At 41.2% G+C, this 27,907-nt stretch overlaps 3 protein-coding genes across 4 annotated transcripts; all 3 read right to left on the minus strand.

Moving 5' to 3' along the window:
• Positions 1 to 4,491: 4,491 nt before the first annotated feature.
• oscp1b (organic solute carrier partner 1b) lies at positions 4,492 to 15,600 on the minus strand. Of its 2 annotated transcripts, XM_083761933.1 has the most exons (12): positions 15,558 to 15,600; positions 15,154 to 15,491; positions 14,115 to 14,156; positions 12,529 to 12,683; positions 11,952 to 12,119; positions 11,254 to 11,334; positions 10,213 to 10,316; positions 9,225 to 9,353; positions 8,548 to 8,617; positions 7,773 to 7,912; positions 7,514 to 7,577; positions 4,492 to 4,660 (listed from the first exon to the last, which is right to left on the minus strand). In XM_083761933.1, exons 2-12 carry the CDS (start codon positions 15,266 to 15,268, stop codon positions 4,541 to 4,543), a joined length of 1,188 nt encoding a protein of 395 aa, XP_083618059.1. In that variant the 5' UTR covers positions 15,269 to 15,491; positions 15,558 to 15,600; the 3' UTR covers positions 4,492 to 4,540. The 2 variants fall into 2 exon arrangements, with proteins under 2 accessions (XP_083618059.1, XP_083618060.1); XM_083761934.1 differs by lacking the exon at positions 14,115 to 14,156.
• A 1,015-nt stretch (positions 15,601 to 16,615) lies between these two features.
• LOC310856173 (cornifelin-like) lies at positions 16,616 to 18,228 on the minus strand. Its single transcript, XM_083761420.1, has 4 exons — positions 18,161 to 18,228; positions 17,470 to 17,694; positions 17,172 to 17,308; positions 16,616 to 16,749 (listed from the first exon to the last, which is right to left on the minus strand). The coding sequence occupies exons 2-4, from the start codon at positions 17,579 to 17,581 to the stop codon at positions 16,642 to 16,644; spliced, it is 357 nt and encodes a 118-aa protein (XP_083617546.1). The 5' UTR covers positions 17,582 to 17,694; positions 18,161 to 18,228; the 3' UTR covers positions 16,616 to 16,641.
• An 806-nt stretch (positions 18,229 to 19,034) lies between these two features.
• mrps15 (mitochondrial ribosomal protein S15) lies at positions 19,035 to 26,253 on the minus strand. Its single transcript, XM_083760494.1, has 8 exons — positions 26,002 to 26,253; positions 23,636 to 23,701; positions 20,969 to 21,044; positions 20,703 to 20,751; positions 20,332 to 20,416; positions 20,148 to 20,206; positions 19,413 to 19,604; positions 19,035 to 19,301 (listed from the first exon to the last, which is right to left on the minus strand). Exons 1-8 carry the CDS (start codon positions 26,147 to 26,149, stop codon positions 19,173 to 19,175), a joined length of 804 nt encoding a protein of 267 aa, XP_083616620.1. The 5' UTR covers positions 26,150 to 26,253; the 3' UTR covers positions 19,035 to 19,172.
• Positions 26,254 to 27,907: the final 1,654 nt, after the last annotated feature.

Consider the following 27,907-nt stretch of genomic DNA (forward strand, 5'->3'; position numbering starts at 1 on the left):
GTGATGAAATCACCGGACACGGTAGGCGGGCTCTGGCTCTAATGCCGGATCTGAGCAGTAAATAGGAACCTGGTCTGTTCTCCTGGTAAATGATTGAGCGCCGATGATGAAATGTTTTTTTATTTATTTATAATAATAATAATAGGAAGGTTGCAAAGTGAATAAGATTACATCATGCCATTACAACTATGAATCGATGAAAATGCATTTGAGGCTTTTGGAGCTGCTGTGCTGTAATGAGCAACTCAGACTGTTCTAAACGTGCAGTATCAAATTGCTCTTCATTCAGAATAGAATTATGACTCAGAGAGTCAGATTGAAACTGTATATCCTGTCCTTGATTGCAAATTAGAGCCCTGCGGACGAGCTTACATTATAGGCTACATTTGACTGCCATACCCTGTTATCAAAATAGCGTGTGTTGTTGTCTTGGTGTTTAATTCGTAATATTAAACTTTTATTGTCCAAATAAGAGGTTAAAGTATGCTTCGAACAAGCTTAACCTGGAGTTTGTCCCACCGTGACATTTTAGATGCAAGCGACCTTGCAGGGCAGAATCAGAAGCTGGACCAGAGCCAAGCGACCTTAAGAACCTCCAGACCACCCTTCCGAATTTAGAAACCCTTATTTGACTTTTACACCCGCCACCGCTCCCAGTTTCAAACAATTTCAAACCAGTGGGCAGGTATGACTCGTACGAGGAAGACCGCGTCAAATAAAGAGGGTAACCTAAAGGTTGTTGCACTCTCCTTCCTGCCTCGACTCAGCAGAGCAGCATATGCCCCTGCAGCCTGCATGGCCACATGAAACACTTGTCAGCCGGTGGCTTTTACGGTGTCCTGCTCCTGCCCACAGTTTGGAAGAGGAAACTGTGAATCATAGCTCCAAATGCAAGGGTGGGGAGAGAAGCTTGTTTTAAATGCTCTTTGGTCATGTTTAGGATAGACCAGCTCAAAGCTGCTGAAATGCTGAGTTGACACGTTAAACAAATTGCAAAAGAAACTCTTTAAACTTTTTTTGTTTCATAAATGTTAGTTAAAGAACTTATCAAAAGTCTTAAGAAATCCAGTAGTGGAACATATTGAACTAGAAAAAGTGACCCTCGGGGCACAGGTCTCCACCAGGGCAGGTCAGGTTGTGGCCTCCTGGTGGCGCTATAATAGGCCAATGTGAAAAGGGTGACATTTCTTCTTGCCTTGGATGGTAATTGGATGATTTGAGGCATTTTGTTACAAAATTGTGTTTTGCAATAACATGCCAATGTGAAAAGGGTGGGATATACAGTATTCCTCAGCCTAGTAGGAAAGATAAATTGCACGCTCCGTTCATGATTTGAGGCTTTTTGTTCAAAATGGGCCAATCCTGCAAACTTTGAAAGCCAATGTTAGTAAATTAGGATGGAATCTTAAATATCGGACCGATGCGTCTTGAACACATGACTATAGAGATACTGTGTAATGATTTGCGTGATTTTTGGACAGGATCTGGATGAGTAATATAAAATAATTCAAAAGTCAAAAGTCGGCATCCTGGTGGCACTATAACAGGCCGTGTTGGAAAATTTGGAGCAGAGGTTCATCGTTGGCATCCAGGGAGTGTGTGCAAAATTTGGCATCGACGGGTTAACGGTGCTGGAGATTAGCTGTTAAAGGAGAATTCCATACTAAAAGGTTTTCTTACCTTTCTTTGTAGTTGTTACGTCCCCACCAAAGAGGTCCAGGTGTTATTTTGTGCAAAAGCTCCTTATTGGCTATTTCCCCTACCATGAGCCCTACATGAATTGCATTGAATTGAATGGGGCTATGGGGTGTTGTGCTAATTCACTTATTTCCATCGCTCAAAATTATAATTTCTTTGTATATATCCTCTCTTCATAATGTAAATAATATCCCAAGCGGCACACTTTACTACTTCTTTCGATGGAAATAAGCGAATTAGCATAACACCCCATAGCCCCATTCAATTCCCATTCAATGCAATGCAATTCATTGAGGGCTTATGGTAGGGGAAATAGCCAATAAGGAGTTTTTGCACAAAAAACACCTGGACCTCTTTGGTGGGGACGTAACAACTACAAAGAAAGGTAAGAAAGATAAGAAAGCATTCTAGCATGGAATTCTCCTTTAACAGACGGACGGACACACAGACTCACACACACGGACGGAGTGCAAAACATACTCTCGAACTCTGAGTTCGAGTCCCGATCCCGACGACCTTTGCTGCGTGTCTCCCCCCCATCTCTCTCCCCGTTTCCTGTCAAGCTACTGTGATCTCTATCAATAAAGGCTAAAAGCCCCAAAAATATATCTAAAAACAAAACAAAAACAACAACATAAAGGCATTTTTAAATGGGTTGGCTATTTGGTGAAGTGAGCCGGCAAGTTGAATCCAGAGCAGTGTTGCTGATCTCAGCTGTAGCTTGTGTTTGTTTTGAAGACAGGCTGTATGAGGGCAGGTATAGTTTTTTCATCTCTTCTCTCTTCTTTGACTAGATTTAGGAAGTCCTCACCTGAATTCCCCACCCCCTGATCCATTCAGAACACTGTCTCAGCATGTTTTGCCTGCGTGGTATGCAACATTATGAGTTTGAAAGCCTGTGGTTGACTGGGGGAGGGGGTTATGAGACGTGCTGAGACTATCATAGTTTCACTTTTGTCTGGAGGCACACCGCACACAAATAACTTGGGCACTGACAGAGCCGTTGCCATGGCAATTCTGATTGTAGATCTATGCAGGTTTCAGGGGAGCCCATTTTGAGTGGATGACACTCAAGCATTCATATGCAGTGCTCAAATGACAGAAAAAAGTCTAATCAATTGGTACTAGTGTACACTTACTGTGGTCTATTGGCCACTGGGACATTTTAAATGCTTCTTCAGATTCTACATGACAGTTTGAGTTAAGGCAGTGTTTAATTATTAACAATAACAATACTAATCTGTGGCAACAATGATACGCCAAGAGTAAATTGACTGTAACAGAAAGAAAGAAAGTTTATAGAGAAAACATAAATTACTCAAAGGACATCAACAGCCTAGCCTGGCATGGCCAGACTAATATCACTGCATTATCCTTTATTTATTTATTTAGCTCTGGCAGTTTCTGTCTGGTTTCCAGGTAAGCAACAGCCATTCAAATCGCAACAATTTTAAAAGGACTATTGTGAATTGTTAATTCATATTTTCATCATGTGGCAAAGGCAATTCAATTTTTACCTTGAACTCATACGTAACATATAGCCAGCAGCTCCCTCTTGTGTTCTTGCTACTTAACTGCAATACAACTGTGGGTTGGGTATACAGCACATAAAACTATTGCTTCACAATCACCACCAAAATAGATAGGGTGCAATGGTGCCTATAATAACAACCTTTACAACAAAGGAAATTCAAAAAATGTTTTTCCAATGTATTTTATTCAACCTATGTGTTATAAAAATGCATTCTATATTCAACATTCTTGCAATTGCCAAAAATCCTAAATGTACACATTAACAAACACCATGTAAAATAAATACTCTGCAATAACATATTTACATATCAGACAATCCAGAATATAATATCAATAATAATATTCTGGCTACCATCACTGAGCATGAGTTGTCCATCAAAATCCCTGTGAGATTACAGTACCACTGCCTGCACTTTGTAAAATTATGATAACTTTACATTATAGTGCATAATAAAAAGGTACTGCAGGACTGTCAACATATTGGAAAATATGGAAGTTTCGTCTATGGGATTCAGGGAATCCGTGTTTTGAATCCCAGTGGAAAGGACACTTGAGTTTGATCTAGCGGTGCAACAGTTAGGGCCGATTCATACTCTTATTTTACCGCCGAAATGATTTCGGCTCGTCAGAAATTTTCAGTAGCACCGACGGTACCCGCCCCCCCAAACCTCAAATGACGTCACATTGTAGGCTCTACAGAGCCAAATCGACTTTTATTTCTGCTAAAAAAGGAGTATGAATTGCGCCTTAAGTTAAATAACTGTTTTTCAGGGACAGCAGACTGAAAGAAAGGCTTAAGTAGATAAATCTGATGTTTAGCTAACACCATACACATTTACAACAAACTGATACAGGTCTACATCTGGAGTCATTTAAGTTCCCATTTGCAGCAAACATGTCCCAATGTATTGAAGCTTGACCCACTGCACTTCCTCATTTGCAAACTGCAAGCATTAGAAGTTTGACATTGAGAAGACCTGCTTATATCTGCATTTTCAAAGCTTTTCACAAACTGTTTAATTCCAAGGAACCTCATAACCAAATGGACCCTTGCAGGTCCACTAGGTCCACTCAGAGTTAAATACCTGTAAGGGTCCATTTGGAACCCTCTCAGGGAACCTCACTTTGAGGGACACCCTAAAAAACAAGGTTTTCTGGCTGAGTGCACGTGTGTGTGTGTATGTGTGACAGTCACCATGGTTTTGCAGGTTCGACAGACAGTAGACAGGTTCGTCCACAGTAGAATGCACTGTTGCTAGCAGTACACTTTGTACCCCTGTCCGTGGGCACTGTTGCCGTGGAGACCAGGTCACAGACCGTCCATCATAGCCAGGAGATCGTCTCCTTTGTTGGTGGCACTGGGTGAGGGCTCTGTAGCTTCTGTGAACTCTCCCATGATCTTGGCTAGCTCGGCATTGGCCTGCTGGTCCTGAAAGTCAAGGTAATCCATCAATCACGGCAAGGAAGCAGTCTGCTAGTAAGGCTTATGTCTTATTACAGTACATCCTGTTAGACTGGCAAAGGCTTGTATCTCTGATAATGTATAATCTTTAGCTTAGCCAAAGACAAAACTTAAGGTTGCTGCCTCATCAGTTTTATTCAGCCAAACTTAACTATGAATTCACAAAACCTGTGTGTGGGTTTGTGTGTCCCGGGCATAACTCAGGTGCCATCCGATCGAATGGCCTCAAACTTTGCATGTGTGTGCCAGTAGCAATTAACCCATTCTGACCTGAGATCAGATTCATACGAGGTTTCCGCCGGACACACACTGGTCTGATGAACCCATTCTGACCTGAGATCAGATTCTAAAAAATGTCAGTCGTTCTTCGATTTTTCAAAAAATAGCAGACCTACAAGCTCGTATCGCGCCACTCTGTGGCGCGATATGAGCTTGTAGATCTGCTATTTTTCAATAGCTAAAGCATAACATGATGCCAACACCAAAATGGGTGCCCGGTCAGAATGGGTTAAGTCGGAACAACGTTTGTGTGTGTTTGGGGGAGTAGGGAATCGGGATCCCCTGATTGTCCAACCCGACCCGCCGGCTTCACGGATTAGCGGAGCTTCCATTGAATTCTAGAAGACGGATTGCCCCCACAACTATTAATTTCAATAAGTTGTTCAGTGGCGTTTGAAACAACCAGAAGTACAGCTACTTCCTGGTTGGCTCCAATATCGGAGCCAATCTTAGAGTATATATTTCTAGAGAAGGCACCCAGAGGAAACCCTGAGGCGAAATGGACATAGTGGCCGGATTTGGTATTGCAGCTCGAGCCAGCGCTGCTCCGTTGACTATCATTGCGCACGTTCATGTGATTGGGGCCATGACACGTGAACGAATGTTTCATACGTGAACGCGCACAAACGGCACAATGATAGTCAACGGCAGCGCGTTCATGTGTTTGGGGCCAATCCATCCCAGAATGCACTCTGTTCCTACCAGGAAGGAGGAGTGAATCCGCCTCATGCGCTTTTGAGCAACTTAATGCAAGTGGATGGAAGGAGAACTCGGGTGTCTTCTCTATAGATATATAACTCTATGGAGCCAATAGATAGCCAATAGCTAGCGTTTCAGATTATAGAGGCATGCACACTGCACAGTAGAGTTTCAAATGGTATACGCACATGCAGTAGCGTTTTAAATGCTGAAGTGTTGCTATCCCAGATTTGACCACCAGGCAACGGCAGCTTCACTGTTCTACCACGGTTCTGGGGCTTGGGAGCTTTGAGTAACATTTGTGCCGCTTAGCCAATATAAGTTCCTGATTGGAAAACCTGACCCGTCGGTTTAACTGGTTGGCTGAGCAGCTTCGTTTGTGCTGTGCTGCCAATACACTGCAAGTACAATGGAACAGAAGTTACAAGAGCTGTGGTCATAGTTGCGAACGCAGTGAGCCACTTACTATGACAGCAAGGGCTGAATGTCTGTCTGTCTGTGTGTCTGTCCCGCTGTTACACCACCCGCCGGCCACCAGAGGGCGCAGCTGTAGCACACACACACACACACAGGGCGCAGCTGTAGCACACACACACACACACACACACACACACACACACACAACCACACACACACGAGCTGCGTTCGCTTCCCGCGTTTGCGCGTCTTACTTGTATAGTGACATGACATCAGCTTGTGACTGCAACTTGTTCCTGTTCGCAGATGACTCAGCACTGCTGGTCTCAGTCGGACAGGAACAAACTGCAGGTTGAAAAGACCCTCAGCTCTGAACTCGGTAGAATCTGCACCTGGCTCGCTGATAACAAACTATCCTTACACCTGGGAAAAACTGAATCCATCCTCTTCGGATCAAATAGTAATCTCAGCAAGGCAGATGGCTTCTTGGTTAGAGTGGGTGACAATATTATCACACGAAAAGATGAAATTACCTACCTAGATTCCATCCTGGAGGCTAATCTTTCCGGTGATAAAATGGCCTCCAACGTAATCAAAAAAGTAAATCAAAGAACAAGATTCCTTTACAGAATCTCCTCACTGGTCAGCAAAAACACCTTGAAGACCTTAACAGGAGGAGTACAAGGTTTCTTTGACTATGCATCCACCTCTTGGTACCACAGCACATCAAAGGCCCTTAAAACAAGGCTCCAGACCTCCCAAAACAAACTGGTCAGGCTCCTACTTGGCCTCACCCCCCGAACCCACCTCACCCCTGCCCACTTTGACAGGCTGGAATGGCTTAGGGTCGACGACAGAGTACAGCATCTTGCAACAAGATTCGATACACCACCAAGAATACCCATGTACCTGTCTAAATACTTCCTTAATGTTAACGAAGTCCACACCCACAACACTAGAGGGAGTGCAACAAACCATGTACAACCCAGATTCGGCACAAACATGGGACTAAATTATTTTCGCTCCTATGCCACCAAAATGTGGAACGCCCTACCAACCGTCATTAAGATATGTGAATCCCTTGACTCCTTCAAAACCGCTCTCAATTGGCACCTACGGATGGCTGCAATTCGAAACTGGCCCCCGTAATATCTGATTTGAGTTTGTGCTTCAAATGTACTGTAATTCTGCAAACTGTTAATAAATATTTAAATCAATCAATCAATAGTAAAGTAAAGGAAGCGAACAAAAGCGGCGCTCCGAAGCAAAATGCCATGTGTGTGCAGCTAACGGGTACGAGTACATCAGATAACACGAGTATTGCACAATGGGTGGGCATGTATTCCCGACTTGCATGGAACAATTTAAACAAAGAAAAGAAAAGAAAAAAAACATCAGGTTGTACAGACAAATAATAATCTTTACCGTTGTTGCTTGAATGTTTATGACTTCATATGAAAACTCATCTGGTCTTGATTTCAATGCCTCCCTTGGGGTGAGAAAAATATCAGCGTTAAATAATTAAACAGGTCAAAGCATTCGTTTCCTCACACAGAGGGGGAGTGGGGGAGCAGCTCATACCCGATATAGAACATATCTGACACATCATTCAAATTTACACCACATATAATGACAGACAATTCACAGACACACAAACACACATTTTTAAATAGGAGAAACTCACTCTTCTTCCTCGTCAGTTGCGAAGAGGTTGACCCGGAAGCCAGTGCCTGTGTTGCCAGGTTTCTGTACCTCCAACCCTCCCATTAACCTTGCCAGTAGATTTAGTTCTTCTTTGGCTAGGGGGTTGGGAGCAGCGTTGACCTGGTGACACAGAAGAACGCCAATGCACATTATGATTTTGTTCCCCCTCAAGGCATTTCTGTGCTCCCGTTCTGTCCCTTTCATGGTATGTGAAGAGTGATGTCATGTGGTACCATGTTACTCCTTGGCTTTGTTGAATACTTGAATCTAAGGCTAGGTCTGTTATTTGCAGATAGCAGACCTCTGTTCCTAAAAACAAACAGCCTTGATGGGGTTTATTTTACAATAATTACCAACTCTCTGTATATTATCCCTTATAGAGCATCACTGTCGGGCAGAAACGTCCAAAGCCTGTACTTTTCCAATGGACCCAATGTAGTTTAGTTACAAGCTCTTGTTAATACTTTGTATTGGTTGAATATGCATAAAACCCACAGACAAACTTAACTGTATGAAGAATATGGAGATACAAGGGTTTTTGCCTGACAGCCACAATATCGTACTGTGACACTCTTCAATGGTCTCTCTCCAAAATGTCATCAAGACGTTTGTCTTGATGACATTATACTCCTGATGTACTTTGCACATGAGAACAGGGACATATCTAATTTACTATTTCATTCCAAGTATTGCCACATACCAGATGAATGTTATTGATTTGATTTTGAATCCAGCCGGTGAATTTGATAGCTTACCTTAGTGTGCTGTGCAGAGTTTTTAGATGTCCCCGACATGTGGGTTTCCACTGGGCGACTGACGCTGTACCTAAATGTCATCATGATTACAATATAAACAGGTAACTGATTAAAATGGAACACAAATGAAGTGGAACAAAACATAATGCATGTGAATACAATATAAAATAACTTGCCGTTGTGTCAGGGGTCAAAATATCTTTGCTGTCGAGTTGAAACCTTGTATGACCAAAATGGTTACTTTTTCAGAAAATTGATCTATTGTAGTTATAGTCACAAGCTTGCATTGGTTTAATATTTAACCACTTTCACTTAACCCATTTTGGGTGGGAACCCCTTTTGGTGTTTTAAACATTATGTTATATTTTAGCTATTGAAAAATAGCAGATCTACAAGCTCATAGCACGCCACCGAGTGGCGCGCTACGAGCTTGTAGGTCTGCTATTTTTGAAAAATCCTCAAAATCGTAAAATTGTGAGGTCAGGCCTAAATGGGTTAAAAATGTTTCATGATACATAAAAAGTTGTAATATGGAAATACAAGGTTTCTGCCCAACAAATACGTAAGTATTTATAAGTTGATAGTACTCGTTAATATACCGGTACTTTTCATCAATGCAATCAAGAACATGTTCTGTACTTAACAAGCTAACTCAGATAGTGATGTTGGCATCTTACATGTTTGTGCCTAGTTTGATAACTCTGTCTCCAAACATGTCAAAGGAGCCCTCTCGGAGAGGACTGCTGTAGTTTCCTCCACTTGGGAACTGTAGCCTGCTCACTTCTTCGCCAGTGCAGCTAAACATTCTAGTTATTAAATATACAAAAACAACATGACATATTTTCAGCACATTTGTTTTCATGACATATTTTCAGTATTTGTTTTCTTTGATGAATCCTTTTTCAACAATCTCATCTCACTGCTTATTTTTCTTGTTCTCCCGGTGTTCAGACATTTATATATTATAGGCACTTTTTTTAAATTGCCTACAGATACAGGTAATTAAAATACAATTAATTATAGAAATATTTCACACCTTGCATGCTTCTAGGATTATGTTTTGTGACCTACTGTATAACAAGACGCTACTTCCCAAAAGATGCCAAACAAGTCAATGATTTAAATAGTAGAGGAATAGACTGGGAGAAACTGCTATGATCTTTGATAGAAGCCCAAGCCCATATTCTATTCACATTTCAAGCTTATTTATTGTATCTGTGCGTTCTACTTCCAAGGTCATCATAAACACAATTTGGAGCACACACACAATCCTTTACCAGCTGGAGCCCTGGCTGAAAGCACATAGTAAAATCTATAGTGTTAATTTAACTCCAAGAATGTACGAAAGTAATTTGTACGGTACATTTGCACACTCCTTGGGTTAAATTAAGACACAGGAGTTGACGGTGCAGAAGCTGCTTCAAATTACTGTCTGGGTTAAATTAACACTAAAGACATGACAGTGTAGAGGCTGCTTCAAATTAGAAACAGACGTCTTGCATAACAAGACCTCTGTAATGCTATTAGCTACAGCTACGCCAATCAATCTTTACATGACAGTGTCTGGGGACAGAAAAATCAGAATGTAGAAACTAAAACTCATCTGATGTAGTTAAGGGACATGATTCTTTTCACTTTTAGCAGGTTATGGCCTGCTAAATATACCTGATCAATCCAGGCGGCTGTGATCCATGGGGAACAGGACCAGTGGTGGGAAGGACGAAACGGCCGTTGGAATTTTGTACTTTGTCTTTCAGGAAGATGGACACCTGTGCATCACAAATGGAGACTAATTAAAGCTACAATCCAGGACTTTGCACCTAAGCCCTATTTTCAAGTGTTGCATCCTGAAAAGACTTCACAGAACATGTCATTTGGGACAGTTTACGAAGATATTGCAAGAAAAGAGAACGTCAACACTTTGTGCAGCTATCCGACAACGTCGCTGTCACTTATACTGGTGTTGTGTGGAGAGAATAACTGATCAACAAGCTCACAACACATTGTTTTATATTATGGTGACACATTGTGAACTTGTATTTTAATTATCAGATTTGAAAATCTTTGAACATTTTCAGCTGTAATGACATGCTGAAAATAGGGACACAATATTTTTTTTTCGTTTTGGCCGCATTCCACACGTGGAGAATTATGAGAATCAGCCTATGGAGACACAGAGGACTCTTTGTGTCTCCATAGGTGTCTCTCATAAGATTATTGGCTTAGCAATACAAATATCCATGAATTCGATAGGGACAAAAAGTCATTTTGGGGGTGAACTATCCCTTTAATGAGTGAAAAGTGACTTTAATCAATCTGCATGGTAGAGAATACAAGAAGTACATCTGCATTGGTTGGAGGTGGTCTCCCTTAGAATGAGGAAATTGACCACGGTGTGGGTAGGGAATGACACCTGCTGGTCGACAATGGCAGTAATGGTATTTGAAGCAGACGGCCATAGGCAGCCATAGAGCTTGGCTTAGTTCAGACATTGTTGCAACAGAAATAAGTTCGGATTGTAGATTTACTACAGAAAATAGAAAAAGCTGAAACATGGTCTGAAGAGGGGTCTAGACACTCAGTTTCCCTTGTGGATAAATGGATCTTTGATTTTTTACATGTATGTAACTCTGAGTTATGGCGGTCCTTGGAATTAAAAATGCCTTGCCTAATCATTTATACAGTGAGTCTATACGGAGGACCTACCCTTATGTGCATGTCTTGGAAGAAGATGAGAAGTGTTTGTCTGATCAGCTGGAATTCACCATTAGATGATGGTGTGTACATCTTATGAAAAGAAAGGGAACAAAATACATAAAATAAAATCAGTAATACATCAGTTAGTGAACAGCAACAATCTTAATACCATAAGCCATAGTTCACTGTCATGACCCTATTTGTGCCATGTTCGTGAACTCTGTAGTGTCTATTCTCATGAATCTTTTTCAGTGGGATTGGCCAGTCAAACTGATATGTCACAATGGGCATTGAATATTGGCATATGCAGGGACTGAGAAAGCCAATGTTTTACTTTTCCCTGCTGTAAGCTGTTTATTAAAAGCCAGAGGCTATGGGACCTGAAGTTGCAGTCCAAAGAGCTCCACCCTGGTGGTCACAAGAATAAGGAGGAGAATACAATTTGAAGATGGGTGGAAAGAGTGATTAATATCGGGACCCTAATAAAGTCATAATGGACAAGAGCCGTCATGTACCATCATAACCAAATTGAAAATATTGTAACTTATGTCACATTTGACCAAAATGTTAATGAACACAATCAAAACATGACCCAGTAGTTTGACACAATGCATGGCACATACAGTACAGCAGCCGGCTCTAGTCCACTCTCACGGAAGATACACTAAAGGAAAATACCAAAGGATATGAAGCTAGGCATGCTGTACCTCAATGAGCTGTTGGAACGTCTCATCAACCTGGCTGAGAATGCTGGGGGTCTCCTTCACAAAGTCCTTGATGGCATCCATGTGGCTGAAAGTCACTAGGAGAACGTCTTTGGGCCTTGGACAGAGAAGCACCTGGTACTTAAAGGCCATGGTCATCAAGTCATAGAGCTGTGAGCAGGAAAACAAGGCAACAAAATTCAAATTGACTGATCAGCCAGCAGTGATTGGAATGAATACAAATCCAAAGAAAGCTACACGGCTCAGTCAATTACATTTTAAAATGACCATCTGTTTTGCTACAACAAAATTAGGAGGTAGGCGCGTGCGCACGCACACACACACACACACACACACACACACACACACACACACACACACACAGACACACACACACACACACACACACACACACACACACACACACACACACACACACACACACACACACACACACACTTTAGTAAAATATCTGAGAAATAAGTGAACTAAACACTCACAGACTACACTGACAGCACATGGCCCTAGGGCTACGTGTATTCATGTGTAAAATCACTGTTCAACAGAACACTACACATGCCTTGTCCATGCTAGCTTGGTTGAGTCTCATGATGGAGGCGTGGGCCAGTCTGTCGAAAACAGTCCGCAGGGCCTTCTTGGAGTAAAGCTCCTGTGGTTTGAACAACTCCTCCAGAAACTTCTTGTTGAACATTGTGGTGATGATGTCGTTCATAACTAGTCAAATGCAAATAGTAAAACCACAACAGGACCCAAATGTATTGTGGTTACTTACAGACAAGCATTTGAAGCCGTGACATTGACTCGTAAGCAGGCAGATGTGCAGATTAAGGCACGCAAAAGTAGGGGCTGGACAATTAACTGAAAAATCGAAACAGACATTTAGTACCAATTATCTCATATAGGTATATTGAATAATCAATAAGCAGTTTTGTATATATTATTATCAACGAATCAACACGAATACATTCTAATAGATCTTTATAATCGACTAAATCTATGAGTCTGATTAACCACTTAGCCCTGTGTTATACTTTGTTGTACAATGGTGGCACAGCATGCGAGTGTGCCGAGCCCCAGCAGACTCCCCTGTACAGACCAAATAGCGAAAATAGACAGTCTACAAGCTCACAATGCACCGCGTTGCGAGCTTGTGGATCAGCTATTTTAACGATGTTTTATTATTTTTATAATTGCTCATTAATCGTAATCGAGGCAAATGTTTGAAATAATTGTGATATTGATTTGAAGTCATATCGCCCAGCCCTACAAAACCATTACTACTTGTGCCTATTCCCAAAGGCCCTAACAAAGCAGCAGGTCTGAGAACCATCAGCAGTGTAGCCTACATACATGGTAGCTTGCTTGCAGTGATGTATTCAAGCTCAGGTTTATTGTTAGAGTCAGATAAAAGTTCCAGTGCACGATACATGGCCTTTGTGGCTAAGAGATTGGGAGGTCGGGGTTAAATCACCAGCCAAGTCATACCAAGGACTATAAAAATGTTACCCAATGAATCCCTGCATGGCACTCAGCATCACGTTTTGGATTGGGGTATGTCCTGACTCCCTGCGTCGTTCATGTCCAGGGGTGTACAGCAAGCTGCCTAACACAGTAACTCTACAGACACAGGAGACCTATAACTGTAAGGTTCCTACTTACTGTACTTACAGTTGAAAGTCTTGTTAAGTATCTTATTTACTATTTGGGGGCATGAACTTAAGTATGGGTCATGTCCGAAAGAATAAGGTAGCGCCAGATACAAGCGGCTGAAATTAGTTTTCTGGCTGGCATCTAGTTAGGATGCTTCTCGAGCGTCTCCCCAGGGAGGCCATCGAAGCACGTCCTACTGGAAGGAGACCCCCGGGCAGACCAAGGGCCAGACTGGCCGTGGATTGGAACGCCTCAGGATCCCCCAGGAGAAAGATACTAATGTTGCTTTGGAGAAGGAAGTCTGGAGCTCTCTGGTGGAGCTGTTGCCCCCACGACCCGACTACGGATAAGCAGTTGAAGATGTTATTACCATGTATTATCATATGGTAATGGCGTCTTGTTTTGTTGGCTTGCTGGTTTCCACTAAGGTCTAGGCCAAAGCAGAGCAGAAGCTACTGATGCGCCATTGCATAATGATAAACTATGCAGGGATACCTCTCCTTCTGTCCTCCTCTATCCAGGCAGCTACAGTGTAGTCTTAATGGATTGAAGAAGGAAACAGTTAAAATAACTGACAATGTTCTGACAACCACACAGACTGACAGGCTGCACCTAATATAAGATCAAGGCCAACATGTTAACTGCTTGGCAATGGATAGCAATTAATGAGCTCATATTAACATGTAATTATAAACTATCAATAACATTTTCTTAAATTATTTTGAAATAATTGAGGTGAAGATAATTACATTGTGGCATTAAAATATGTTGTGTTTGTGTGTAGCCTGTTGTACTGTGTACCTTAAAACGGATTCACTGTGTGTTGCCAACGACCCGGTTACCACTGGTGTAGACCTAGGGCCGATTCATACTCCTATTTTAGAGCCGAATAAAAGTCGGTTCGGCTCTGTAGAGCCTACAATTTGACGTCATTTGAGGTTCGGGGGGGCGGGTACCGTCCTAAACTCGGCTCTTCGGTGCTACTGAAAATTTCTGACGAGCCGAAATCATTTCGGCACTACAGCGCCGAAACAGCGGTAAAATAGGAGTATGAATCGGCCCTTAGAATGCCTGTGTTCATTTAACAAACAAATAAAGATCAGGAGTCTGGAGTCTTGTTCCATTTCTATGGAGCTTTTACACCAGTGGTAGCCCTAGAACGGCTCTTGTTGTTACATACAGTATAATGAAATGATCACAGGCATTCTAGGTCTACACCAGTGGTAACCGGTATGTAACAACAAGAGCCGTTCTAGGGCTACCACTGGTGTAAAAGCTCCATAGAAATGGAAGAAGACTCCAGACTCCTGATCAAAGATCAGGATTCAGGACTCTTCACTGGTCTGCACAGGTCATTGGGAAAAGAACGGATTTCTTCAATAACCCAATAACAAAAGACAGCAAGCTGTCCAGACCCCGATTGTACCTGGATCAACTAAAAGTCGTGACTCTCTCACATGCTAATGAAATGTAATAGTACAGAGTGACGTTAGCCTTGGCTGCGTTAGCTGTGCATAGTTGCTCAGATAGCTACCTTTCTTGGCTTTGTCAGCAGGGATATTCTGGGCTCGGAGTCTTTGGTCCAGAATGTAGAGCATTTCGCCACCGAGATTGATGAAGAGCAGGGGTAGGGTCCTCGAAGAAGACATGACTGTTTATGGCGGTTTACTAGTCTACTCTCTCCAATAAATAATAGGTGCGCCGGATTTTGCTAGCTTGCACACTGGGATGGGATGGCTGCAGCACCAGTGATTCGTCAGTGTGTAAATCATATAGGTGCGTAAACAACACGTTCCTCAAACAGCAACTCCATAAGCATGTCATTTCCGATTAAGGGACTTCAACCAAAACAATAATAATCATATAATAAAACTTAAAAGTGTATATTTGTACCTCTTATGTTCTGATTAATTGAAAATGGTGGACCCTGTTGTAAACAAGTCTTTGGTGCTTTATCATAGTTTCATCCACAAAGTAGCAGTTTTTATATTGACTTGTGCTTTCGGTTGAAACCCATTCTGCATACTGCGAAATAAAGATTTCAATCAACCCTCTATACAAATTCCAATGGAAATAAATACATTTCAACTCAAAGATGTGTCCCTTTGGTGTCCGACGTGTGTCCTCCAGCGCCAATGAAGGTAGCCTATCTGCCAGCCAAATTAGACTGTTTGAACTAGCAATATCTTCCATCAAATTACAAACACATTTGCACAAGCCAACTTTTACCTCATATAATTATTTTAAATTACAAGCATATTGATTACATATTGATTAATTGCATACTTCATTAACATAACATTATTGATAACAGTACAGGCAGGTAGCACATGCAAAGGTTATGCTGCCTAAAACTAAGGATAACACATAAATACTCCAGGGGACTTGTTTCCATATTCCCCGTTCTATTGAATAGAACACATACAATACGTTTTACATGCATTTTGCACGGTTCCAAACAACTACAAACGTTTGATGCGTTACAGACTCTTATTTTGAAGTCACTCGAACGGATGTTAAATGCTTAGTAAGGTAATATTGATGTTGACGAGCGTTGACAGTACAATGGTGTCGGATGCTTGGAGGGTCAGTAAGCTTCTTCTGGTTGCCAGGCCACGAAGAAAAGAACCAATCAGGTTCCCGTGCGCTATGCCTAACTGTAGGGGCGGAGTGGTGGTTCAATCTGGGGTCTGTAGACCCCCAGGGGTCCTCGTTGTGGTTTCAGTGCATTTCCAGCAAAACAAATTTAATTTCACTTTGAAAAAGTGACAATACGAGTGACTATTCTAACAGAGTGTTTCAATATCATGAATAATATGCTTAAAATAAACTGCATAATGCGTTGTGCAGAATTGGATCATAATACAATGAGGCCACTGTCATTAATTCATACACAAACACAATATAATATATTTTACATTAATGCAAGTGAGGACAATTAAAAGGTGTATAACTTGTATGAATTATGTTATCACTTTAAAACATCAATTCAGTTTATGGCATATTCATGATAGGCATGCCGTTAAGATGAATTAACTTCTCCATTCCTGATGCGGATTTCTCTTGCCATTCTACACACTTCGAAGAACCCACAGCAACAGGTCATCAAGGCATCGTTGCACACTGTCCCCTGCCAAAGTAAAATATTAGGACGTTTACGTTACACAACCACAAGCTCCTAGCTTGGTCATAAAATGTTGCAAAGAAGCAATTTCATAAACATGTTGATAGTAAAATATCTTCCCGTCTTTCACAACTTCGTGGACAGACTGCAATCATATCATTACAGCAGAGATTTAAAAGTGATTAATAATCAGATAGAGAATAGGTATATTCATTTCCATTATTCTCATTAGTGTGAGGCATTAAAGCTACACTGTGTAACTTAATTATTTTGTGAATATATATTTAGTTTGACCAATCTAACACAACTGCAGTGGCTGTCCCTCCTAAGCAAACAGGTGTGCTCTATTGGCTCAATGATACACATTTCAGGGGACACATGCAAATCCCCAGTAGGTAGTAAAATTGTCTGATGGGAGTACCACATACCTGAATACCATATGTCAACCTCATGTGAGTCCTCATTGCTGTCATGCCTCCTGGCACCAGACCCAGGCAACAGTGCTCACCATATTTATTTGCTGTGTAGCAGGGGAGTGCTATACTACAGAGGCATCCCAGGGCAACTGCATGAAACAAAGTACACGTTGTAAAATACAGAGAAAACAGCATTTGCACAGTATGAAAAACTCACTGACAGCTGTGTGTATAGTACTTGGGTTGTTTACATCAAATAATGCTGGATTATAGGCAATTAGCTTTGGAGGGGGAAATGGTATCTACTCACAGACAAGGCCATCACTGCAACAGGAGCACAGGCCAGTAGACCATTCTCCTGTTTGAACATTTGTCCCATATGAGCCAGCACCTGGTTGGTGAGTGATTGCTGGATTAGACATTTTTTGTTTGATGGATTCACTTGCTCAGTATCAGCCACCTAGAGAAGATCACGTGTAGTTGTACACACTGGAACAGAACAGTTTCCTCGGTCAACGGTTGATGTGTCACTTCACTTCTATTTAAGGAAGAAAAAAACAGCATTTTGAAAGCTCTCTTGCAAGTCTTCTTTTGTGTGAAGGAAATCCAAAGCTCTGTCTACATGACATTAACCAATCTTTTATGTGGGTAAAGTTTCCACTCACAGGAAGCAAGAGGTACCAATGGTACCAGCAATTCAATTAATAATTAATTATTGGCGTGTGAATATGCCTGCACACAAATAGATTACTTATTGTGATTCTAAAACATAATTTACATCAACTGTAAATAGTATCACAACCAGACCCTTTTCAATAGTCTAGTTACCCTTTCAATTAGTTTCATTTGTTTCTCAGGACTAGTTTGCAGACATAAACTCACATTCTCACTGTTCATTCAAGACTCATTTGCACTCTTATTACATTAAACTAACAAAATTAAGGCATTACATTTATATACAAATAAATTAACTCTTGAAACATGAGAAAAGACTATATCACTCACCAGAGAACAGGCTTTTAGTCTGCACTCCTTCAGATCACACACGTATATCACACAGGAAGTTATGACACGTTTAATTTGTGAAGACTGAAGAGCTTGTGGTTTGAAGAGCTACCTCCGAGGATGACAACAATCTTCACCGCAGAGGCTCAGATGGGGACAAAATTTGGTTTATTTAGTAGTCGTTTTATGACTAGTTCGTACTCTTGCATACGTCAAGAAGTGAAAGAACATCCCACACAGAATGTCAGCTCAGTGAATGTCCCACACGTGTACAGAATATCAGGTCAGTTAAGTGTTAGGGAAGTGAACTTGTGCAGGTCCACCCAGAAAGCACAAAGCCATGTGTGCATTAGGTTTGACAGAGATCAGTGGTTTTCAACCCTTTTCATGCCAAGGCCCATTATTTATTCAGCATTTGAGCCAGGGTCCACGAGATGAGATTTGTAGTTTTGTCCACAATTCTATGCTGTATTGATGTGGTACCAGGCAAACGTTGATCAAAATTACAATTACTCTACATTCTCTAATTGTGTAGACTTCTTGTAAATTGAGTAATGCAGATGTTTAACAATAATTTAACCCTTGAGTGTGTAAAATGAAACCAAATGGACCTGTAAGGGTCTAATAAGGGTCCATTTGGTTACCAACTCTCCGTCATTTAGCTGGGGACCACCTGGAATCCCCTCAAGGACCACTGGTTGAAAACCACTGTTGTAGAAAATAGTCATTGCCACATCTCATCACTGTCTTTAAGTAAATCTTAACATTAAAGGTCATAATAATCAACATGGTCACTAGTCTCACTACTACTACTACATCATTTTAATATAAATACTAGAAAAAAATAAACAATTACCATCAATAAAGCTTCTTTAAACAGCAATGCTGTTTTTTATTTCCACCACATTTGGACAGAAACATGATCATGGTGATTTTTCTTGATGAACACTAATATTCCATAGAAACAATCAACCATACAAACACAAACATTCCAATCCACATTATCCTCTATAGTGAGTTTTGTTGGGTTTTCTCTGACGCCTCTCTGTGTGTGCTGGCGACAGATTGCTTCATTGCTTCAGATTGCTTCATCTTCAACTTTTTTTCTGCTTTTTGTTTCTGCACCTCTTGAAAGACCTAAGAAAGACACATGAATCCAATATGAAATATTTAGTCAATATGCACCAGGTGACATATCAAAATCCACAAACACAGAATGCAGCATGAATTGCCATATGTGTTGACTACCTTGACGCAAAGAGCCTTTTTGGCCAGCCAGCGGCGGGTGATGCGTCTGTAATACTCTGGAGGGAAGGTGTAGGTGATGCCCAGCTGCTGGCACACATTCTCAAAGGCATTGTAGTTAACCAACCTAAGGTTCTTCAAAAGCTTTGTCCTTTGATCAATGGCCATAAGCATGCGTCTCTTATTCGCCATGTCCTGGAATTACATTTAATTTGAACGGAATCAATGGAGGTAGTAGCCAAATTAATTTAAAGTAACAAATGGTGAGGAGAAATAGGGTTAACTTAGGGACAATTTACATGTAGGTGAGGGGTTATTGCAAAAAAAATCTGATGATCATTCATGTTCCAGATCAATTCAAGGCCTTTATGAAAGTAATGAAAACCCATGAGCGAGGTAAAGTCATGACAATTTCAAATTCATATGCAATATGAATGTAAAACTGGGCGTGAAATCTTCCCAGCATGACCATGGTATGTACTCATTTCTTGAGGGGTTGTACACAGGATATCCTGTTGCACACACACTAGCCTCACACCACAGTGAGAAAAGGAAATGTAGAAAGATATTCTTGTACCAAATCTGTTGTGCTACTTCACTGTATTGCAACATGATGGAACACTTTGTCTTGAAATGTCATTTGCGTCACTAATAAGAAGATGCACATATACACAGGATGAAGGGGACTCATTGCAACCTAAAACATAAAAACACACAGAATTAACTTGCTTAACATACCTTGACATGCTTTTGTAAGTGGTCTTGATAGTTTCTGATCCTTGTAGTCAAAATGGCCACTGAAACAAAACAAACACTAAAGTGAAGAGAGTTTCCATCCAAAGAGGAATTTAATCCAACAAACAAAGCGTGGGTTGTTTTATTTGACCCCCAAAAGCAGTTCATGGGAACCAAGGGAACCCACCTTTCACTTGTGGTGAGCTGCAGTCACTTTCATCCATCTGGACTTTTGCAATCATTTGGTCCCTTTTCAGCTTGAGTTTCTCACTCTGAAGACACATGGAAATTATTAACTACATTGAGCCGTCACAGCAATTTGGGGCAGAAACCACAACATGCATGAGCTTGTAGATGGGATATTTTCAAAAAACAATTACGGTAATAATAATAAAAGCATAATAAAAAGTTTTTGACATACAAGGTGTCACCTGACAGAGACAATATACTTTATATTTTTTAAAGAATGGCATATCAGTATTTCATTATAGGCTTTGAAGAAATCTGATAATAGTCATGAAACTATTAAATACTATTATAGGAGGAAAAGAAACATACATGGCTTGCCAATTCCAAATTAAGCAGTCTTTGGACAATGTCATCAGTCCTATGAACACAAAGCATCAGCTTTAGAACAGGAGTCAGTGTCACCACACACACACACACACACACACACACACACACACACACACACACACACACACACACACACACACACACACACACACACACACACACACACACACACACACACACACACACACACACACACACACACACACACACACACACACACACACACACACACACACACACACACACACGTTTGAGCGAGGGGAACAGCAGCATATTCTTTCTTCAACATGGTTGGGGGTAGATCACTGAGCTGGCTCCCAGGGACTGTAGAAGAAAAAAAGGTGTCTGTGATTGTATCTCTAACCAGACAACATGAGGTTTGCTTATCTATGCAATCCAGTTTGCAAATTTAGTAAAACCTACTATGGCTGGGTGATATTGATAAAATTGTACTGTAGATATATGTTTTTGGGTCACAATGATCAGCAAAACATCTTCATGGCAGGTTGGATTACTTATTAGTGTGTGTGTGTGTGTGTGTGTGTGTGTGTGTGTGTGTGTGTGTGTGTGTGTGTGTGTGTGTGATTAAACAACTGTCCAATGTTACATGGTATTATGTACTATGATGGCTTTCACCCTACAGCGTTCATAATCAAATCACCATCTGCTTGGATTCTGTAGCTTCCATTTTGGCTTTGAGATTTGGGACATTAAAAAATCTTGCCTGTGGGGGGCAGTATTATACTTTTCATCATGGCTAATATTCCCCCAGAATATGGAAACGAAGCAACATTGTCATACTGTGGGCTAATTTGTTTGCGAGAAAGCCATCATCATAACCATGTAGTACACTATACCTACCATGCAACATTGTCATACTAGTATGGACTATCACTGGCTTCCTTCAAAACAGGCCTAAAATTCATCCATCTTTCAGGAGTCCACAGGGGGAGGTTGATTAATTGAATACATAGGACCACAATGGAAACAGTAGTCTCCAGGACTTTGTGTTATTCTATCGACCCAAATGTACCTTCACCTCTTTTCAATCTTCATATAATTGGTCCTCACTAATGATCATGATAAAATACCACAATTATTTTCTACTGAGTCTATGGGGTTGATTTAGGACTTCTATTTTACTTACTTCTATATTACTAATCTAATTACAGTATTATGATCTGGGGGCATGTGGTATGTCATATTGCAATTTGGGCATGTTAAGAAGCGCTTTTGACACCCCGCGGAGTGCGCAAAACGGCCTTGAATTAGTCATGGGTGTGTTTAAGGCGTGTTTGAGACGTACCCAATCAACATGTCCGTACTATTCTATTTACCAGTCAGCTGATGTCACATACGGAATGCGCACTTTGGGGATCGTGGTATTACATTTCTTCAGGCTGGCACCATAGAAGACATGACATGCCTTTGTCACATTTGGGTTAATTATTCCTATTGCACTGCATGCTGTCACCTTTATGCCTCAAAATAACAGACCCACCTATACCTTTCAGATCGGAATGGAACTGCGAGTAGATAGCAGCATATTGGCAAATTGGCAATCCATGCGTAATGTTCCCAGAATCGTCTAACCCCCGAACATGCAAGTTCGTTTGATATTGTTTAATTCGATAACGATAGAACCATGTACCATACAGCGAATGAAAGCAAGATTCCTAAGGAATATGGAGATTTTTACATTTAATAAAACGGTTGAGAAATGAGAGAACCATGAGTGTTTATAGGCTAATATCAACGTTTTTTTCTGAAAGACAAACGGGCTGTGAACTTGAAGAGCTCAATCACCATCCCGACACGGAAGAAATATAGCCTAGTGCATGCATGTATATGCACTGTTGCACTTGCACACAGTAGCCTACACACGCTCTTTATTTGTTTCTATTGAAAAAAAAACAGTAAAATAACGTTTATTATATTTTATTTCATTCAAATCACGAGGAAGGAATGAGTTGAATGCGTGCTGCGTAATGCTGTGGCCCCGATGGTATGGTCTTCGCCGAGTTCGCTCGTAGCATTTTATTTAAGAAGACTTGAATCGGGTGTGATACAGCGTATGAAAGCAAAGTTCCCAAGGATTATGGAGATGTTTTTATTTTTTTTAAAGGTTGAGAAATGTAAGAATTATGGCCGTTTCTAATCTCAACATTTTTACCAAAGAAAGCCTCTCTCTTTGCCCAGCAGAGAGCAGCTGTTGCAGTGTTGCCATGTCCCATAGAAACAACTAAATAGGTCTATAAAAATAATCCCAAAAGAAGCGCATATAACAGGGGTCTGTAACCTATTTTAAATGAAGTGCCATGTTTTTATTTTCTAAATAGTGAGTCTGCCATATCCAGATTAATTTGAATGACACCACATTAAAATAAAAAAACATATTTTGATTGTCCACAAATATAAAGTTCTTCCTTCTTTTTAAATATGTTCTTGCACATTGTTATAATGATCATTGTGCGCAGAGCGAGGCCAATTTATGTATTTCCATTGGTAAAACGCACCTTCAAAATCTACCCATATGTCTCATAGGAGGACTGTGGGCAGTTTAGAAACCCGTCCACCAGTGACATCATCGATGGGGAATCCAAGCTAATAGAAACTGCAGGCTTTATATTCCCTGAAAAGTTGCGATGAAAAAATGGAAGCCATCGTTCTCACGATAATAAAAATCTAAATATATTTCAAAACATCTGCCTAACAATATTGTCACTGGTGGACGGGTGTCTGAACTGCCCACATCCTTCCTATGAGATGTGTCTAATCATGAACATTAATGAGGACCAATTATATGAAGAGATGTTGAAAAGTGGTGAAGTGGTCCTTTAAGTTGTGCCGTTTACATATTTTGTCTAATAAAGTAATCAATTGATAGAGTATGAATTACACATAGTATACTGTACCTTGCTTCTTCTTCCTAGCAGGTCGGGCATAATGTCTCACTGGCTGAATGGCAAAGCTTCCACAAGCTGAGGGGGGATGGGTTAACAATCCTTCTGTTAGTTTTGGTAATTAACAAAACTTAATTTTAAGTAAATATGAAAAAAACTAAGATTATTATTACAGCTGTGGCGCCGTGGTACGCAGGCAGTACTCATGCATTTAATGTACATGTGCAAAAACAAATGTTCTGGTGGTTTCAAAATCACAGCAGATTGGTGCTCCAGCATAACACAGACTAGCCCTACAAGCAGAACCCAATGGTACTGATGTTTCTGACATTTTTTAGACCCAGACCATGGGGTCCTGTTCCAGCTCTACCCTGCCACCTGGTACGCGAACATAAATAAAACAAACACCGTGGATAAGGCCTGTCTGCGCTCTTTCAGGACTTTTCTTTCGTGTGAGGGCTTCTGAATCTGTGAACTATAAGTACCTATAAATACCGCTGCGAATATCTCCTGTGGCGCGGAAGCCGTTAAGTATTTTTAATCTTTGTTTGACCGATTTGGTCGCTTTGATTCTTCTTTTCCTTCCTTGTTTATTGACACCTCATTGTACCGCCTATCTGGCTAGCTAGTGGCTAGCTAGCTATTACAGAGCAGATCAGAGGCAGGGACGGCTTCCGCGCCACAGGAGATATTCGCAGCGGTTTGTATAGGTACTTATAGTTCACGAATTCAGAATAACTCAAACAAAAAAAGGCTGTCAAACGCTGCAGAAACGATGTTAACGAACATATTTATGTCTGCGTTCCGACATTCCCATACGAACAAAAGTAACGCACAGGGACCCTACGGGTCAGCCCGGTGTTACAGTTTGACTAGTGCCTGGTTTGTCTGGTTCCCTGGGCTGGCTTTGCGCGTGCATGAGCCGTACGTCTTTCACAGCTGTCTCATGAAGGGGGCGGAGCTATCTTCTATCTTCTCATTAAATATCCATCCGATTGTTTGTGGAATCTCACTTGTCTGAAACAGTGACAACATGCACTTATAAAACAGTTAGAATGATGAAAATAAAAAATAAATGAAAATATCTGTGGGAAGTGGGATTCGAACAGTCTTTGGAGTGAACCAAAATAACCTTGGAAGCTGTGCGCAACCCATTACACTATGATGCGCTGACAACTGCTGTAGGAAACGATCTATTTGATCCTATGTGTGTCTGTCCAGGCGTGAACTTGGTAACAGTATAGTCACAGCATGCCATTTCATCTGGTGACTGTTTTTTTTAACAAATGTAACCACTCCGTTGAACTGATCAATGAATAGCTGTAGAAACAAGTCAATGATGTTGCTATAGTCACATCATGAAACACAAAGGGCCGATTCATACTCCTATTTTACCGCTGTTTTGGCGCTGTATTGCCGAAAATGATTTTGCCTCGTCAGAAATTTTCAGTAGCACCGAAGAGCCGACTTTAGGACGGGGCCTGCCCCCCGAACCTCAAATGACGTCACATTGTAGGCTTAACAGAGCCTATTAAACAGACTTTTATTCGGCTCTAAAATAGGAGTATGAATCGGCCCTTTGTGTTTCATGATGTGACTATAGCAACATCATTGACTTGTTTCTACAGCTATTCATTGATCAGTTCAACGGAGTGGTTATATTTGTTAAAAAAACAGAGTCACAAGATGAAATGGCATGCTGTGACTATACTGTTACCAAGTTCACGCCTGGACAGACACACATAGGATCAAATAGATCGTTTCCTACAGCAGTTGTCAGCGCATCATAGTGTAATGGGTTGCGCACACCTTCCAAGGTTATTTTGGTTCACTCCAAAGACTGTTCGAATCCCACTTCCCACAGATATTTTCATTTATTTTTTATTTTCATCATTCTAACTGTGTTTTATAAGTGCATGTTGTCACTGTTTCATACAAGTGAGATTCCACAAACAATCGGATGGATATTTAATGAGAAGATAGAAGATAGCTCCGCCCCCTTCATGAGACAGCTGTGAAAGACGGCTCATGCACGCGCAAATCCAGCCCACGGAACCAGACAAACCAGGCACTAGTCATAGTCAAACTGTAACACCGGGTCTTCATCAGGATCATTCCTGATGAAGACCCGGAGGGGTCATAGGACCACAAGACACATGGATAAACTACTGGGAGCTTAAAGAACGGTGTGCGATGTGGACTAGCTCTGGTCCATAGCTCTAATGCCGTAAATCTGGAGAGTCGAGACTATCATTACAGTGTTACTTACAAATCAGCCCAGAATAAATAGTCTTGATCCAAGGCTAGCTGAAAAGTGTACATGATCACACTATAATATATGAACATAATGTGTTGTGTAGCTAAAATAAACGTCTTACCATTTCGGTCATGCCTCGATATTAATGCCGAGGTGCATGAAGGAGCGGAGCATGTTCCCATCAGGCTGGACATTAAAACTCTGCTCTCCCCAAAAACCGCAGACGACGATTTCAGAGCGGTTCGCAAAGCCATGCCTGCCGTGAACATGGCTGCTAAAGTAATTGGGTATTTCAAGAATCAGCGATCAAAATAATAATATAGCAAGCAGGCAATATCACTTGTCGGTTGTCACCTACAAGGGGATCGCCATGTTGACTAGACCTAACTAATAGATAGGATAGGATAATAGGATAATGTGACAGCTGAACGCTCTAGTCTAGGCTCTGCTATCGATGCTAGAATCGGTTGATGGATGCAAACTTTTTATCGAAGAGGAAGGACGGATGGGGAACGATCAACATAATGGAATGTCAGGTTCTGACATATATCCATATACTAATATTGATGACATCAGGATCTCCATAGCAGGTCGCATTTACTATATAATCCCTGATTTACTATCATCCCTGATGATGTCATAATGATGTCACGAGACTTGGGCACAATAATTTTGGGTGACGTACGATTCTATAGTTAACCTTCAATAATCAAATAATAATAATAATAATAATAATAATATAATTGCGACCTTCAATTATAGAATCAGAATCAAACTTTATTGTCACATCACTTTACAAGTAACATGGGTGAAATTCTTATTTGTGCAGGCTCATCATTGCAGTTAAAAGAAAGGAAGTGCATACCGGTAGTACATGACTAATCTACGTGGTACAATATGTAGCCTATGCATATAAAATAAATAAAGTGATGTAGCATGTGTATATACAGAGTAGTCTCTACTAAAGGAGACCAATTCAGTTCAGTCTGTGTGGCATCACCAATCCTAGCTCTTGTTCAGCAGTCTAATTGGACAAATAGAAACTGTTCAAGAGTCTGGTGGTGCTGCTCTTGATGCTCATATAGCGTTTGCCCGGCCGCCGTGGGCGCGGAAGTGGTTTGAACAGGCTATGGCTGGGGTGATGGATGTATATTAGGCCTAGGGCCCTAGGCCTATATATATATATATATATATATATATATATATATATATATATATATATAATTGGTTATTGTTACAATGGGAGTGATAAATACACACACACACACACACACACACACACACACACACACACACACACACTCCCTGTGAGCACATCTAGCCGTCAGCAGGCGTGAACTTGAAGCTCAAGTATTCTTCTTCGTGGGTTTTTTAGACAGCTGGTGGATGGAAAATAAGCTCCACCTCCGCGCCCGACCGACGCGACGGACAGTCTCAAATGGACGCGACGGACAGACTCAAATGGAAGCCGCGCACAAGCGTGAAAATGAAGCGCGTCACCCGGCAGTGATAGGCACTAGCCAATGGAACAGATGCAGCCTGCAGCCCGTCCACTGGGAGGAGTTATACTTGTAGTTGTCTTCTTTCACGCTGTCAAACGCCCCCTGGGAGGGAATTGTGAAGCCATGTCAAGGGATACAGGAAGACATCTGGGCAGTGGGCAGCTCGAACTGCTCGAAGTAACATTATGTCCAAATTGTTAACAAAACATTGAAAAATCGTCTGAAGAAATAAAGTAAAGCTTTGGTTCTCATGTTTGCTTCAGATCACCCCTGTAATCTTTTCATCCATGGCACCCCTGGCTGAATTACATTGTCATTTACTGTAACCCTGATCCATGACATTGAAAATAACTTTTTTTTATACTTTATAAAATAGCCCGTTCTCTTCATCATGTGCTGCCCTTCTCATCTCCATTATCAATCTCCATGGTGGTCTAGTGGTTAGGGTGCGGCGCTCTCACCGCCGCGGCCCGGGTTCTATTCCCGGTCAGGGAACACTGTTTTATGATGAATTCCTGTTCTGTT

This window comes from Protomyctophum parallelum (genome assembly GCF_964188405.1).
Source record: "Protomyctophum parallelum genome assembly, chromosome: 3".
Lineage (NCBI taxonomy): Eukaryota > Metazoa > Chordata > Actinopteri > Myctophiformes > Myctophidae > Protomyctophum > Protomyctophum parallelum.